The following is a 17175-nucleotide window of genomic DNA, read 5'->3' as shown; positions in this document are numbered from 1 at the left end:
GTGGCTTCGTCCTTTTCGATCTTCCTTTTATAATTTATCTCCTTTTCGCGCCTTTCTCACTCCCTTTTTTCTCTAACATTCTCTCACACTCGCGCACGCACACGCACGCACGCACGCACACGCACTCTCTCTCTCTCTCTCTATTTATTTTTCATTTTTTACCTTTCGCTTATAAAGCAGTGATATATCTTTAACGGCATGCGACATGTATCTTCCTTTATCTATCTTCCAATTCCATCCTTTTTTTATCACTATAGTCGTGTCACGGTTCTATTGCCTATCTCTCCCTCCCTCGCCCCTCCTATTTATTTATACATATATATCCCTTTCTTTTCCCCCCTCTTTCTTTATATATATATATATATATATATATATATATATATATATATATATATATACACACGTAGCATCTTGATTTGGATTTTGCTTCATCGGTAAACCATCTTCATCTTCATATTTTCTCCTCTCATCTTTGTCTTCATTTTTATTTCTTGAAATAGGCGGAGCTCTGTTTTCCGTGTGCTTTGTCATTTTCACCGCCTCGATGCACTTTTCAGTCTTTGATGCGGGCTCTCGGGCATTTTTTTTCCTCCTCGTTCCTCAGCCGTGGGCGATGATGGAAAAAGTCGGCGGATATATTCCTCGCTCGACAAAAGTCGCGTTATCGACGGTTTCTCTTGTACCTCTTTCACATTCATCGCACCGCTTCAGTCGTCGCCCTTTCCTCTCTGTTTCTCCAAATTTGGCTGTTTTGGCCTCCCGAAGTAAAAGCAATCTCTTTTCTTGAGTCGCGTTCATACGATTGGCGCGGCCGACGTCGTGCAAGTCGTCGCTGAAACGCCTTCTTAACTCCTTATTTAGCCTCCTCGAGCAGTACGAGATCGTCAGCAACAACGTCGCTAATGTGCAAATAAATGATCCAGTACATGAGGTTGAAGCAAACGAAGCAGACCGGAAAGACGATGCGAGAGTACTTGTCGATATCCGATGGTGTTATACCTGAAAGCGACATTAATTCATGTAGTTCCATGTTTATCGGTCCCCTGTAGTTTTTACGTAAAAAAAAAGGCGTAGAATGGGTCATTCCCGTAATTTAAACCTAGAATCTCTGGAGCTGCATCGAATGTACAAGTGATTGCCTAATGAAATCTCTAACAGGCGTTTAATGTTTCGCTTTAATGGTTAATGGAAGCAGGCGCCGAGTTTCAACAAATCAAAATAGCATGCCGCGATACCATTGCGTTTAATAATGAGATTCTAGGATTAGATTTCATTAAAATGAGGATGAAGCATTGGCACGGGAAAAATGGTACATCTATGTCTAAAATATTTGATGAATAGTGAATGAATATTATTTGAGCCAAACTTAGGTATACGTCTGATATAAACATATTTGTTAGCTACAAATAAATCGTTTACCCAGTATAGTATGTTTTGTTGGCTTTGGAAAAGACTGAAGTGCAGAATGGGCATCCTCTTGAGCTAAGAGAAAAAATTCCAGAAACAGGCTTATTGTACAAATATAACCTCTTCAATTTAAAATGCATCTGTTGTATAAATAATTATTAGATTTTATAATTTTAATAAGATACTGGATAAAGAAAATTTAAATCGATTAATAGAACCGTTTCAATTCGACACAGTTTAAGATATGTCTGTATATATATATTTATGCATACCTACCCGCCTGCGCACGCTCTCATGCACACATGCGAGCGCGAACGCGTATATGTATATATAGGATTATATACATATGCATTCTATATTTTATCCACACATTATGCATATGAACATGAAACATGCGCTTGCGCGCGCGTACCCACTCACCCTCGCACGCATATACGCACGCACACAGGCATATATATATATATATATATATATATATATATAAAACATACATATGTTGATACATACATACCATACACTCATGCAATATTTTATGTTAACACAGAAATAATATTTTTAGAAAATTTATAAAAAATAATTGTAGAGGTTATTTGAAAATTATTTGAAACGTCCACTTTATTTGACGCTTTAAAGACAAATAATATTCTCTTGACAAATTAAAAAGTTTATTTTAGTATAATCATGCACACTGGAGTGGTTCAAATATTTCTATCTTTCAATTTTTTAAGATACGGTTGCAAGAAAAAAATATTGAATTAGATATAAAATGTAGAATATGAACTAAATAAATGAAATAAAATATTATATCAAGTATTATCGAAAATTAAATTTTTTTTCCACATTGTTAGAAATATAAAAATGATGTAGTTAATTATACAATAAAATTTTAAGTAAGAAAATCATTTGTTGATAATTTTCGTGATTTGAATGAAAGAAACTATTAATTTTAAAGGAATGAAATACATTTTTTTTTTTTTAAAATAATTAATTTATTATAATAAACAGTTAATGAATTAATATTCATTTAAAGAACAATTAAAACAACATTTTTATTAATCTATTATATAAATATATTCAACCAGAACATATATTTATATTACCGATACTGAATTTTATTTATCACACTTTAATTTATGAATTATAAATATTGTCGATTACCTTGAAAACTTAGAAAAGTAAATTATGAAATACAGTTTAAGTTGAAAAAGAACCTTCGAGTTTATTATAAAATATCAACAATAAATTTGTTTATATTTATTTTATTTTATCATATATATAATTATTAAGTCTTATATAACGTAAATTAACATAAAGATTATTAATACAAACATTTTACGTAATTATCTCTACATAGCAACATAAACATTCAGTATTTAATCTTATAAACATAACTAAATTCATTTATAAATTTGGCAAATGCAAAACTTTCTTTTTTTTTTAAATATCATTGACACACACTTAAATCTTAAAATAGAATGTATAAAATACATTTTTAATAAATTCGACTTTCTTAACTACTTTAAATCACTTGGATTTTCATAACAATTAAAAAATGTTTAAAAAATTTTTAATTACAAGAGAATCAGTTCATTTTACGAATTATGCCATTTTTATATATCAATAAACAACCATACAAGTAAATGTACTTCTTATAAATATTTATTATTTTATGTTAATTGAAGTTTTTGCATTATGAAAACTGAAAATGTAATTGTTCATGCTGAGACATATGAACCTTTAAATATTGACAAAAATACATTTTATACAATAATGAAAGTACTCTAAAGTAACTTATGGAAGTTTTTGAATATATAAGAATTTTATAGGCATTAAATCGAGGAAATTAGGAAATCGGAAAATTTTGAACCACTCTTATAGTTATTACGACGAGTAAGAACAGAAATTCTTAAATAAGTGAGAATATGTTGTTGAAAATACTTCCATTAAAATATATTAAAAAAATATGTATTTTCTGAAAATGTTTCAAAAAGCGAAAAATTTGCAAATAAAATCTGCATAAAATATTAATTTATGAGTATATGATTAGATAAAAAGCTTCTCTATTATTTCAAAATCACTAAACAACATAATATTTAAAAATTCATTAAGGTGCGAAACTAAGGATTAATTCATTTAACCACTATAAAATTTTTTAATAAATCATAATTATTCCAAATGAAGATATCAAAGATAAGGATTATATTAACGAGATGACATAGTACATTTCACGTATTTCGAATCTAATTGTATTCTTTGAAACATTTTACTTTGGGCAGAATAATAAAATATTACATTAAAAATTTTATATTAAAATCGCGACAGAAAAAAAGTCTTTACACTAGACATTAGAAAGAAAATTTTATGTGGTTGAAAGATAAAGAATTTCAATTTATTTTTATTAAAAACTAATTTTTCTATTGTGTACTTTAGACAATAATATTTGCCATATTAGAAAAAAATCTAAATTTGATTACTGGAACGTTATTGTGACGGTAAGATGATATATGAGATAATTCTACATTATTAGTAAAATTATATTCTCAGCTTTTCGTTCTAATTTTTGTATTATTAAAGCCAAAGAAATAACAATCAAAATACGCTAAAATAATATACTTTCAAGGTAAATATTTCCTTAATATTTATGTAAAATATTTGAAATAAGTCTTGAAACATTATAACATTGAATAAATTTGGAAATTCTTAATGAATTAAAATTTCGAAAATCGCATAGAGTTACTGTGCCAATGTATAATAATTTTAGAATTGTAAATGTGACGTTGAAGCTAACTTTCTTTAATTAAACTGCTTTATTTTCAATAAATTGTTAGAGAATCTTATGTTTTTGCTCAAAAATTAATTTTCCTTCTTATTAATATTGCAAATTTAAACTTCTTTTAATGGCGGTATATTGGAAAAAGCTGCAGTAAGTACTATCAAATTCTACTATATAAGTATTTATATATAATACGTACTTTTTACACAACTAATAATAATATATGATATATATATGTATATATATATATATATATATATATATATATATTGTATTTTATGATATTTTAGATGTCAGACTGAAAGAATTATGAATTTATTATTTAGAGATGAAAGTGCTCGTATTTTATTTAGCTTGTACACCGATTTATTAGTGAAGGAGAGTGTCGATTGATTCGTTTAAAATGTAGCAAATGTCCTCATATTAGGTTAATTATTTTGAAAACCATGTATGAAATAATGATCAGCGAATGATCTAATGATTCAACTGTTGATAAGCTTAAGACGAAATTTAATGTGAAAATTATTGCCAATATTATTTGAACAGTCATGGATTAAATAATTGATAAACTTGAGTAAAGAAATGCTTAATTGTGTGTTAGCATTTAAAAATGTACGATAAAAAATTAAACATAATTAACGATAATTAAATTAAGAAGTAATTATATTTAAAAGAGATAAAAAGTATTATGTAGTATAATAAGAAAGAGATATTAATTAAGTTGTTGGGAACGTAATTTTAAGATGGTTAGGAGCTGAAATATTTGGATTCGGTCTTAATTAGCACTTAAATGAAAATCAAATAATGTTCGTAGACTATTAATTCTGAACTTTAAAGCTATTAAGATATTCGATTTCTATAAAATAGTTATTGTAATAAGGTTGCCATAAATTTTAAGGATTGCAATATTTGAGAGTAGTAGTAGTAGTAGTAGTAGTAGTAGTAGTAGTAGTAGTAGTTATGGTTTATTATATTTCAAGCGTAGACATCTCACGGTGTGGCAATGGCTTTGATTTACTAAGCCGTTATAGGACTTTTTGATTATGGCTTTCAGGATGTTTAAATGATCTTTATATGAATAAGTAGATTGTGTAAGTAATCAGATAAAATTAATTTTGGTTATGCATTGTTTAATGATAGAAATCAATAAGTCGATCAATTCCTTATTTTTCAAACATTATAATTTGTATTTTTATAATTTCGATAGAGGAATTGTTATTGATTGTAACTATATTATATTAGAATCTTGATGTTGTGAGTGTATTTTATTTTTATTTTAAATTGATATAATAGTCTCGACTATAATATTTATTTATATACAGTCAAATTATTTAATTTTCTCTATATAACGTCGCTAGTGAAATACGATCTTTAGAATAAGGTTGAAAATTGGATTTTCCGCAGAGTAAAAATTATTATTGATTACTTGCTATAAATTTTGAAATTACAATATTAATTAATTGAAAATTCAATGTAAAGTTTCTTTATAAAATATTCGTTATCATAAAGGAGTAATCGTAAACTAATAAAAATTCTAAATATTGAGAGAAAATATTAAATATAATATTAAATATAATGATTGAAATATAATAAATTAATCAAGGAATTAATAATATCAAAACAGCACAATCAATGTAAATGTATACAAAATAATCAAAATCTTTTCGAGCATTCGATGTAAATGTAATAAATAAGCGTTCCATTCTACATATTTTCCAAATAGTTTTGCCAAAGTGTCAAGGACTCACCATACAGTTTGCTTATATCTTTGCCGGGATGGATGAGATGTTGAGGTGCCGGAGGCGCTTCTTCATCCGCTCGACCGTTTATAGTGTTTTCCAGGGTACCGCCTTTGCTATGTGCCTTGGGGTCGTGGACCTTGAAACGCACCTCCTGGACAACACGGGACCACTTACAAGAGACACGGCAGTTCGTTATGGGCCAGCCGGCGCATGTCGGCGTACCCTTACATTGATTGACAGTGCATGCAAAACATTTAGGGGAGGAGGGCTGCTTGTTTTATTGTTTGAGTGCAATTGAAAATAATAATGCCATCTTTCTAGTTGAAAAAAGATTTCTCTCGCTCTCCCTTACCACCACCCCCCCCCCTCACTCCCTCTTACGGCAACTATCTCTAAGAAATATATTGGACATATATCTTCCACGGCTAAGTAAATTAAGGATCGATGCATAGAAATTACTGGTAGGGATAGCTTGGCATTAAAAAGAGTTTGATTTTCAAATTGAACTTTGATAATAAATATCTATTTCATAATAATATTGAAAATTGAATGAATAATTTTGATTATTTAGAAGACTGAAGAATAATGGAAACGTACGAGATAAAATTTAGAATAAATTTTGACTTTCGAATGACTTTACTTATTCTATGTATGACATTACATAGTTTGAATTTATTTTTCCGTAACGTATTCCGTAACATTTCTACATATTATATATTTATTTTTATATAATTTATATAAAATTATTGTAATATCCTATTATGTGTAAAAATATTTAAGAATCGATTGTTTTGGATCGATTTGTGGAATTTTGTAGGATGAGCTCGCATTAAGTGCAATAAAAATCATATTTGAAGCTTCTTAATAATGCTTAAACCAGTATAATATAAAATTAATTTTTATAATATTTCATTATATCATTCAATATGACTTTACATTAGTAAACAATATTATTTTTATTATCGAAGGGAAGCGTTGCGATTAGCATTTATTGGTTAGCATGTATACAAATTTATAAATATTATTTATTAAATTTTAGCGGTTTTCTATTTAAATTAATCTTTCAAATAATTTTCCACAAACTGTATTGAAATTTATAATTATTGTAAATATAATTAAGATACGTAAGATTGATTTTGAAATAATAGTGATAATTACACATTTTTCTATTTTCTCATGAATGACTGACTAATGATTTCCACTTTGACAAATAGCTTCATAATATTTTGAAATATATAATTACTATATATTATTATTAAGTATTTCATTAAAATAAAATGCTCCTCCCGAGGCCATTTGGCACTTGTAATTAAAATAACAAACCAGCATGTAGTTGTACAATGCAAAGAAGGACATTTCAAGGACATAGAAGGAAAATTTCAACCGCGAGTGTTTAAGATTCTTTCTTTGCAAGATTTCATTGCAGCTCAATAATTTTAGCAAACAAAATGCAGCGACATAGTTAAATGTGGAAATTTTTTGGTGCATATGATACTGTATATGTCACGAGAAGCTGCGTATAATCTTCGTTTCTATCCCGTCGCTCGTAAATAAAGTCTTTAATTAACGGATGAATGAATAAAAGATTCGTACTTAAAGTACAATACAATTACATTTGTAGTCTTCCGTGAGCTTTCACGTATGTCCTCAAGCAATTCAATGTTACAGACTTTCGACCAGCAGCTTCGTTTCACATTTGTATTCATAGATATTCGGCTATAATATGTTGTAAATAATCGTGGCCAACGATAATTATTGTTAGACTTTCGTCCGCGAAAATTTAATATATTCACGATATAATCCAATTACCCAACAAGTTAACAAAGTTCATTATTTCATTACTCTATTAGGATTTTTTTTTTATTTTTACTCGGTAAATTATAGATATTTATTGTTGATAGTTTGTTTCCGAAGGGAAGAAGATATTTCACTTTACATGGATTAATCATATTCGATTACATTTTTATTCGGAGTATTTTAGTTGATAATTATTTCTATCTTGAATTATTTTAATTTTTACTTATAAATATTGAGATTACCGCGCATGGAAATGATGGAAAAAAAAATCCCATATTATGACTATGAAATTATGCTATTTCGGATCCAATTTTTTTATTGTAACGCACTTTTCGGATTTGATTCTGATATTGAGGAATTTTTGTAAACTATGCAATGTATTATTAAAAATATGCATGTTATTATAATATTTTAATTCACGAATGTATAAATTTTTGCCTTTCTAGTCATAATTTTGAGAAATGTTTATGATTGTGAATATCGATACTTAAACTATTAAACGTATTAAAGTGATTGTTTAATGTATTTTTGTGTTAATTTGCAGAGAGAAGTAGCTGATTAAATTTAAGTCGTGGCAAGGACAATTTTATAATACACGCGCGTAATATTTTATGATCAAAAATTTTCAACGACTTTAAATCCTTAAAGTTTTGAGTCGATATAAAATGTTCCATTTATAGATAAATGTGAATTTTTTTATCGACAATTCTTTCTCCTATTTCGAACAGTATGTATCAGCCTAGAGGCGAGAAAAAGCTTTGTTAAGGGAAAAGCTTGAAAAGCGAGATTAAAGGAATATTTATGGTTACTTCTTATTGAACTTTCACACAATGTTTTGTTATTTGCCCGATTCAGAATTCATTCCAATTTACAATTATTTATTATAGCCCACAAACTACGTCATTCGAGTGTTGTAGTTGTTTTCAATTTTTTCATTTGATTTTCTTTAGTCTCCGGAGAAAAGGACAAAAGTAGCAGTTTGAAAAATGTTATTAGCTAATTGTTATAATAATTTTGTAACATTTTTACGAATTTATTTTGTAAAAAAAAAAAAAAAAAAAAAAAAATAATTTTATCTTCATTAAATTTAAATGTCCTGTTTATAAGAGAATAATGACTATTTTAATTGATTGTGTTTGACCGAGAAATAATGTTACTTAAAAAATATTCATGTGTATATTTATACCGAAATATTTTTATACATATGTTAATGTTTTACATTACGGCAATTCAATATACAATGAGCTTTAATTTTTAAATATTCGACTACGTACTTCTTATTGTTTTTATATATAATTATGTAAATGTTTGTACGTGTAAATTTATTTTTCTGTAAAAATTTATTCAATTTTATTGATCATAAATTGGCTAAAAGTTACTTTTACACAATGAAATGAAATTGAAATTTCATGCATCATTTTTACAATAATTATTTGCTAAAAAATATTCAATAAAGTATAATTCAATAAAGTATAAAAATTAAACAGGAAATATTTATTTTGAATTCACTGGTTGAAAATAATTGAAAATTAATTAGAAGCACATGCGAGAACGAGAATACGCATGCGTGAGATCGTACTTGCATGTGCGTACATATAAAGTTTTGAATATTTCAATTACTATAAAAGCAAGCATTTCGATAAGAAAATAATTTCTTGAAAACTTAATCACATTTTATTATTTTATTTAAAACTGAATAAAACACATTATGAATCATGATAATCAGTATTGGTAATAGCGTAAAATAATAATAGCAACAATAATAAGTGAAAACGCGATAATTATAAAAATATTGATAAAAATGTTAAAAGAAATTCGGTATATGTCACGTTATTATAGCTTAATGAATAGTAATAATTGCATCTGAAAGAATTATTTTAATTTACTTCCACTGTTTGCACAAATTCAATGTACTTCTTTCGTATTCGCTATCATCGGGCAAATTTTCTCATATACACGTAGGACTCGCAAGTCTCATCCCTCCCACCTACGAACGTTTTGTCATTGCAATTCGGCTGGGAGATCTCCTTATCTCTCAGAGAGTGGGAGGGTTTTTTTCACTTGCTCTAATTATTTAAACTTAATTAGCCAATATTTCTGGGAACGTAGCTACAGCTCAGAGAATAATGCTTTGCGATCGTGAATTAAGGCCCGAGATTCTTCTTGCTTTTCCAGTTGTTTCCCCGGCAATTTCCATTTTAGTTATGTTCCCGGTTGGAGCTGAGTGGTTTCTTAGAGGAACAGCGAGCGCGCGCACAATTACGAAAGCAATAGACGTGCGTGCACACGTAGTCAGCAATGTACCGGCTGACGTCCTTTCTTTCGATTTTGTTAATGACATTCTTGTCTTTCCTTTGTATCTTACATCCACACACACACACACACACACACACACACACACACACACACACAATATTTTCAAACTTTCTTGCTTTTGTCTTTCATTGGCCGCATGGTACATAATTGTTGTTATTAAATTCGTCCATACGGCTTTGCTTTCTTTCGCTCGACTTTCAGTGCACTATAGGGTATTTAGCAGATTCATAATTTCCAATGATCGTTATCAAATAAAATAATTTGATATATCTTTTTTTTAAGGTAAAGTAACATGCGTCGTGGTTTTGTTGTTGAACCCCTTGAAGCTAAAATACATTTTAAATATGAAATGTAGCCTCGGTTAAAATAAAAATTTTATAATCTTAATAGTCAGACTATGTAATGTCATTTTAAACTATTTATTAATAATGTGTTTTCTTTGTATTTTATTGTGCGGATAAAAATATTTTTTCGATTGTAACAAACAATAGCTTAATATTGATTTCAAATTAATTATTCGATTTAATTGATCGATTTTTTATTTATTCTACGTTCTATTTATAATGCCTTAGGTGTATGAAAAATGATTAAAAAGTACTTTATCATATTCGTTTCAATAATTAACTCGCCAAATATTAACAATTAAAAATAATGTTTTCCTTTTTTTGATAAAAAACTAAAATATTACGACGTTAATCATTCATAAGAGATCATACGTTATATTTCAATGCTTATGAATTGTAAAGTTCGTCATCATTCGTAAACGAGAAGAAAGCACTCGGAAAAAATTGGAAAACTTATTAAAACGAATAAAATTCCTTTCGACTCAGAACTACATCAAATTTCAATTTCGTTCACAAAAAGAGTCATGCTAGCCTTCTCGTATCCTCAATTCCCGTAAAAGCTCGCGATCGTTCGTCACATTTGCCCAGTCGTTGCAGTTGCACCGAGTTTGACTTTTTAACTTGGAAATGAAGAAAAATTGGGCAAGAGTTCTCTACTTTGCTTTAGCAAAGAAAAAGTGTCAAGATATGAAAAAAGGTCCATCAGAGTATACACTGGCACAAAGTAAAAGTGTATTCGTTTTAATGTTCTTCCGGAGATTCGAATGAAAATAGCGAGGCAATTTCACGAAACCGCAATATCGAAGTACTACTGGAAAACTATTCGAGTTTTCTTTTTCATAAACGACAAAAGGAACACTTAGCATTGTAATACATTTATCGATTATGCAAGTACTACGCGAAAATGATAATGTATGGTGATTAATTTTTGAAGCTACGAGGAAATATTTCCGATTCAATAACATTTATGCTTATTTTCAAGCTAAATTCTTCCTCGTTGATAAATGAAACATTACGCTTTATGGAAATAGGAATGAGAAATCGGAATAGTAAATAGAAATAGGAATGAAGGGGACGGAAGGAATCGTGAATACGTGTCTGATTTACCGTCATCTTAGGATATAACAATAATAACAACAACAACAACAACAATATAATTGTTATTTAAATCTTTAAAAAGTAGAGGTGGCGTCAGGGATGTTTTCATCAAACATAATTAATATAACGAAATTGTGATTACGCGTATATGAAACATAGAGGCGCTTTATGGAAATAGGATTAGACATTAGAGAGAGCATTAAGAATAGCAATTACCATTTTCTTTGAATTATACGTGGAACAGGAGTAATTAGAATAGAGTGACAGAATGGAATGCGGCTGGTAGGTGACAAAGCAAGACTTTTATGATTCACGCTACTCACGGTTTGCTTTGGCGCGTGATCTCCATGATCGCCGGGTACACCTGGTGGTCCCGGATTCTCCCTCGCCGCTTTCATGCTCTCCGCTATTTTTGCGAAGCGGTTTTTTCTCATTTGGATTCTTTTTGCCATGTAACCCACCGTTGCATATTCTGGAAAAGAAATATCGGCGTGAAGGATTACTTCCGATGCGATGATTTTTCTATTATGCGGTCAATAAATTGTCTGAAGAAAATTCTCTAAATATTACAAAGCTGGTTTACGATTTTGGTACGGCAGTGCTCGTCGTGAGCAGTACTTTCGCTATTATTCTTCCAATACATTTTTTTGCTTCACTGTTTTTAGTAATTAAAAATTTTTAACGATGTGTTTGTTATGAGGGTTTACTATCGTTTTCATTGTCTGCCGATAAGAGGCCATACGCTGGCTATAATGTGTTTCACTCTAATAATAATTGATGGAGTTTTCGTAATATTAGCAGGTAAATTCAAATAATGCAGCCCATCGCTTCACCATCTTATTATTATACAATTTAATCTAATTTTAATTCATATCGGATACGAAGATATTATTTCGTTTGAAAAAGTTCTTTAATTATATGCGATAAGTTAAACATATTTTGAGATGATTTAAAGCTGCTTAAATAAGAAAAGCTTTTTTAAAAAAGAAAAGACAACATAGAAAAAAGTTAAAACATTTAAAATTTATTTAGTTTTGTACTTTGTTAACAAAAAAAAAAATCATAGAATATAATTAATTACTATTACTTAGGCATTTAGAATTACTTAATAATATTATACTTAGTCAGTTAAATAATCATTAATTTCACTCTAATTTGTGAAACAGTTTAATATAATAAAAATTGGTATAATTGTTCTTTCTCGTCCAGCCAAAAATATTTTAATAAAATAAACCAAAATGTCGAGACAATATTCTGAAATTAATATTTATGAAAATTTTAACTCGTAATCCATTGTAATTTTAATATTAAATTTTTAAGTATTGCCGTTAGCTTACATTAAAAACCATATTTTTTTTTTTTTTTTTTTTTTTTTATAATTCTGACAATTATAATTCAGAATGGCAACGCAGTCTTTACATAAATAAATTTGAACCAATCATTGATATTATTCATGCGTTAATAAATTTATACTCTAATGGCAGAAGTCACTTTGGCTCGTTGATAAACTTTGTTTGCTGATTGAATTTATTGAACCGAAATCATCTTCCATGAACAAACCATTTATTCTTTTATGTTTTTATTTGTACTTTTATTATATTTCATCATTGTTATTTCCAATTATTATAAGTACAAATGTAGCATATATAAAATAAAGACTTATATAGGGAATGTAAATCTCAAAATCAAAAGGTATATATATATATATATATATATATATATATATATATATATTAATATGAACTGAAAGTGTAAGACGATAAAATAATGTACGCAATAGGTTTTAAAATACCATTTATTTTTTAAATTTTGTTTTCTTCATTCAGGTAAAGAAATTTGACGCTTACACATGCTCTACTCTTAACATATCAATTTCAAAGCTTTTAAATATAATGAATGTTATAAAAGCAACGTGAATCCAAATTTTACAATATATTTTTTTAACACATTATTGTTTTTTTTTTATTTTGTTTTTATCAATTATATTAATTAAATCTATTGTTATTTGTTAACTAACTGGAACAGAGTGTTTCTTTTCATAGATTAATATTATGTTTTATTGAGAAATATAATAAAAAATATATTGATAATTAATAGTAAATACTTTTAAGAAATTTGAGTTTAATTAAATATCATTTTACACAAGGCTTAAAATAAATTATTTTGATTGCTAAATATAGTAGTTCCATTAAAAATGATACAACGATTATAAGCAGAGAATAAGGATAATATCAATGAGTATACTGGAATTATGCCGAGCGGAGACAAACGTTGCTCCAAATTTCAAATGCTTTCTTGGTAATGGAAACGATGCTTATAAACTGATGCCAACAAAATAGAAACAAAAAGTCAGAATAGTTGAAAATAAATATATATAGTATGGACTAAAGGGAGAGAGAAACAGAGAAATAGAGATATAGGAGGGTACAATGAATAACATAAATTGCAGAATGTCAATCTCTTAAATTATGATTGGTTAAGTGGAACGACATTTTTAATTTTTTCCCAGTTCAGGTTTGTTAAAAAATTAATCTATTTGGGATAAATATAACAATTAATATCAGCACAGCGACATTTATAAATAGTAGTGTCATCGTTTCGACGCTTTCCCCTTCCTTATGTTATGAGGAATACTCAAGATGTCGACAAAGAGAGCAGTGGAATAACAGAAATAGTTTGATAGATACTGGAGAAGTAAGATATAGAGATAGAGAGCGATAAGCAGATAGACAGAGAGAGAGAGAGAGAGAGAGAGAGAGAGCGAAAGATGTAGAGATAAAGATAGACAATGATAGACAGAGACAGAGAGCGATAGGTAGAGATGCTCAGATAGGTAGATAGATATATATATATATATAGATAGATAGATAGATAGAGAGAGAGAGAGAGAGAGAGAGAGAGAGAGACAGAAAGACAGACAGACAGACAGACAGACAGACAGACAGACAGACAGACAGACAGACAGACAGACAGACAGACAGACAGACAGACAGACAGACAGACAGACAGACAGACAGACAGACAGACAGACAGACAGACAGACAGACAGACAGACAGACAGACAGACAGACAGACAGACAGACAGACAGACAGACAGACAGACAGACAGACAGACAGACAGACAGACAGACAGACAGACAGACAGACAGACAGACAGACAGACAGACAGACAGACAGACAGACAGACAGACAGACAGACAGACAGACAGACAGACAGACAGACAGACAGACAGACAGACAGACAGACAGACAGACAGACAGACAGACAGACAGACAGACAGACAGACAGACAGACAGACAGACAGACAGACAGACAGACAGACAGACAGACAGACAGACAGACAGACAGACAGACAGACAGACAGACAGACAGACAGACAGACAGACAGACAGACAGACAGACAGACAGACAGACAGACAGACAGACAGACAGACAGAGAGAAAAGAGGAGAGAAGTATAGAGATGTATTGAACCTATACATTATTTGCAACCTCAAAGAAGTTTAACACGACTTAGATGTTTTAGTTCGACTCACCCCACCCGAAGTTTATTTACTTTCGAAGTTTGATAATATTTGGTTCGGTTGTGCCAAATTACTGTCTAGTACTATTTATCAGTCGCCATTCCTTTACTTCATTTTTATTCGAACTATTCTTATTTTTATAGTAACTTTATTTATCAACAATATTTACTTTTCTTTAATTAAAATAATCATTTCTTGGAAAGCGGCTATCGTTTATTCGATTATGAATTCCTGAACAAAATTCTCCAGTCATCATTAGTAAAATTAATAACGAGAGAAATTTATTAAATTATATTTTTATAAATTCAGGATATAATATTCACGTCTATAATATTCGACTTTTATGTAGTATGCGAAGCTATCGATTAACATTCCAATATAACAAAGGATAACGTATAAAATGTAAAATAACAATATGAAGTTATTTAATTAAAGTAATTTGTAAAGTATAAAATCAATTTTTAATATATTATAAAACATTCATAGAATCAAATAATTTTTAATTTATTTGCAATTTTCAAATATGTTTCTTTTTATCTTGAGTTCTAATTTCCGAACTAATTGAACAAGTGAATTATTATTAATAATGATAATTTATTAAGAATAATGTTAAATAAGCTAATTAAAAATAAAATCTTCATTCCATTGAGAATAATCTTTCTTTTAAAATTAACGTTTTTACGATCGATTAACGTTTAATACTTCAAATAATTACCAAGTAAAATGGCCACTATTAAAGAAAGGTGGATGTTGATTAACGAGGCAATAATTATATTCAATATATACACATACTTGTCTTATCTTAGCCCCTCTTCCTCCTACTACTTGCCGATACCCAAATCGACCCCTATAATTTATAATTTATAAGTAGAATATGGAATTCGCGAAAGCTTATGGAATTCATGAGAACAATAGTCTTAGCGCATAGATCGAGGCAACAATTCATCAATGCCTTCGCGGATTCGTGACTTTTCGGGATCGCAATCTCCGGGTTTTAGAAACGCGAGGCGGAGGATGAATTAGATTCCATTCTGATTAGGGATGCTCGAACCATTGAACCTCATCCCAGTTTCTCTCTCGGCTGACATTTGATTTCTTTAAAATCGGGACTCACTCATTTAGATTGTTTAGATCGGATCCATTGCTAAGGACTACCCATGTAGGATTACAATACATGTGAACAGATATTTGCATTACTTTGGATATTTTATTAAATTGTCAATGTTCTAATACCACAAAGTTTCACTTATTAAATAACTATATTATTTATAATGAAATGCAAAGTCATATGTAAAATTATCATTATTATTGCTGCAATTTTTCATCTTTCGTAACAGTTTAATTAATTAATTATATGATTCTTTTAAAATATATTTTGTTGATATACAAATACAATATACAATAAACAATATACAACAATACAATATATGGTAATTATTTTACTATTTTGGATAAATGAATACTATACTTCAAATTAATCTGATAACTTATATATATATATATATATATATATTTGTCGAAACTCAGACTCGATCGAAAAGATCTAACGACCTTTGAGAAATATACGACCAAAACTCGACCGCTTTAAACTTTATCGTCTCAAACTATGTAAATTATCGATTGATTCATTGACAAATATCTTGAAACAGAACACTATATTGGACTTCCAAAAACTGCTGTACTTTCAATTTAAAAAACATTATACTTGCACGTATTCGAAAGTCATATTTTATTAATTGTCGATATTAATTAAATATGTACATTCAGACAATATTTAAATTAATTTGGATGGTATAGCGACGGTATTTTAAATAACAGATTTTCAAATTATCATTCATTATGCAAATCATATATACTTTTATGATAAACACTGCAATATAAATTTTTTAAATATAAACACTATTTGTTTAATATGAAATGTGCATTTTCATCAGTATGTCAAGCTAATTTTTTGTTTTTGTTTGATTTCGATAGTTGAACGACCATATTCTTGTATAAATAGCTAAATTAAGTATTATAGAATAAGTAATTTAATTGTATATTATACGATAATAATATTTTATATATTGTTAATAACCATCAGAATTATTACAATGAAATAATGAAAAAAAAATGCTATGTGCCTTTAGACTATTGTACATCTTTAATAAAAAAAATTATTACTTACTATAATT

General features: G+C 28.8%; 1 protein-coding gene across 6 annotated transcripts in view; it reads right to left on the bottom strand.

Annotated features, from left to right (window-relative positions):
- Window positions 1–414: 414 nt before the first annotated feature.
- Window positions 415–17175, bottom strand: part of Rdl (Resistant to dieldrin) — a 236832-nt gene continuing 220071 nt past the window's right edge. Inside the window, exons 8-11 of one of the 6 annotated variants that reach the window (XM_011497464.1) lie at window positions 11801–11949; window positions 5929–6091; window positions 1420–1482; window positions 415–999 (exon numbers count right to left, since the gene is read on the bottom strand). In XM_011497464.1, coding sequence (XP_011495766.1) covers window positions 854–999; window positions 1420–1482; window positions 5929–6091; window positions 11801–11949 — 521 coding nt within the window. In that variant the 3' untranslated portion in view covers window positions 415–853. The remainder of the gene's footprint in view (window positions 1000–1419; window positions 1483–5928; window positions 6092–11800; window positions 11950–17175) is intronic. The other 5 variants (XM_011497465.1, XM_011497467.1, XM_011497468.1 and 2 more) reach the window with 5 other exon arrangements.

This window comes from Ceratosolen solmsi, unplaced genomic scaffold, assembly GCF_000503995.2.
Source record: "Ceratosolen solmsi marchali unplaced genomic scaffold, CerSol_1.0 scaffold47, whole genome shotgun sequence".
NCBI lineage: Eukaryota > Metazoa > Arthropoda > Insecta > Hymenoptera > Agaonidae > Ceratosolen > Ceratosolen solmsi.
This window is presented reverse-complemented; position numbering and strand designations above follow the sequence as displayed.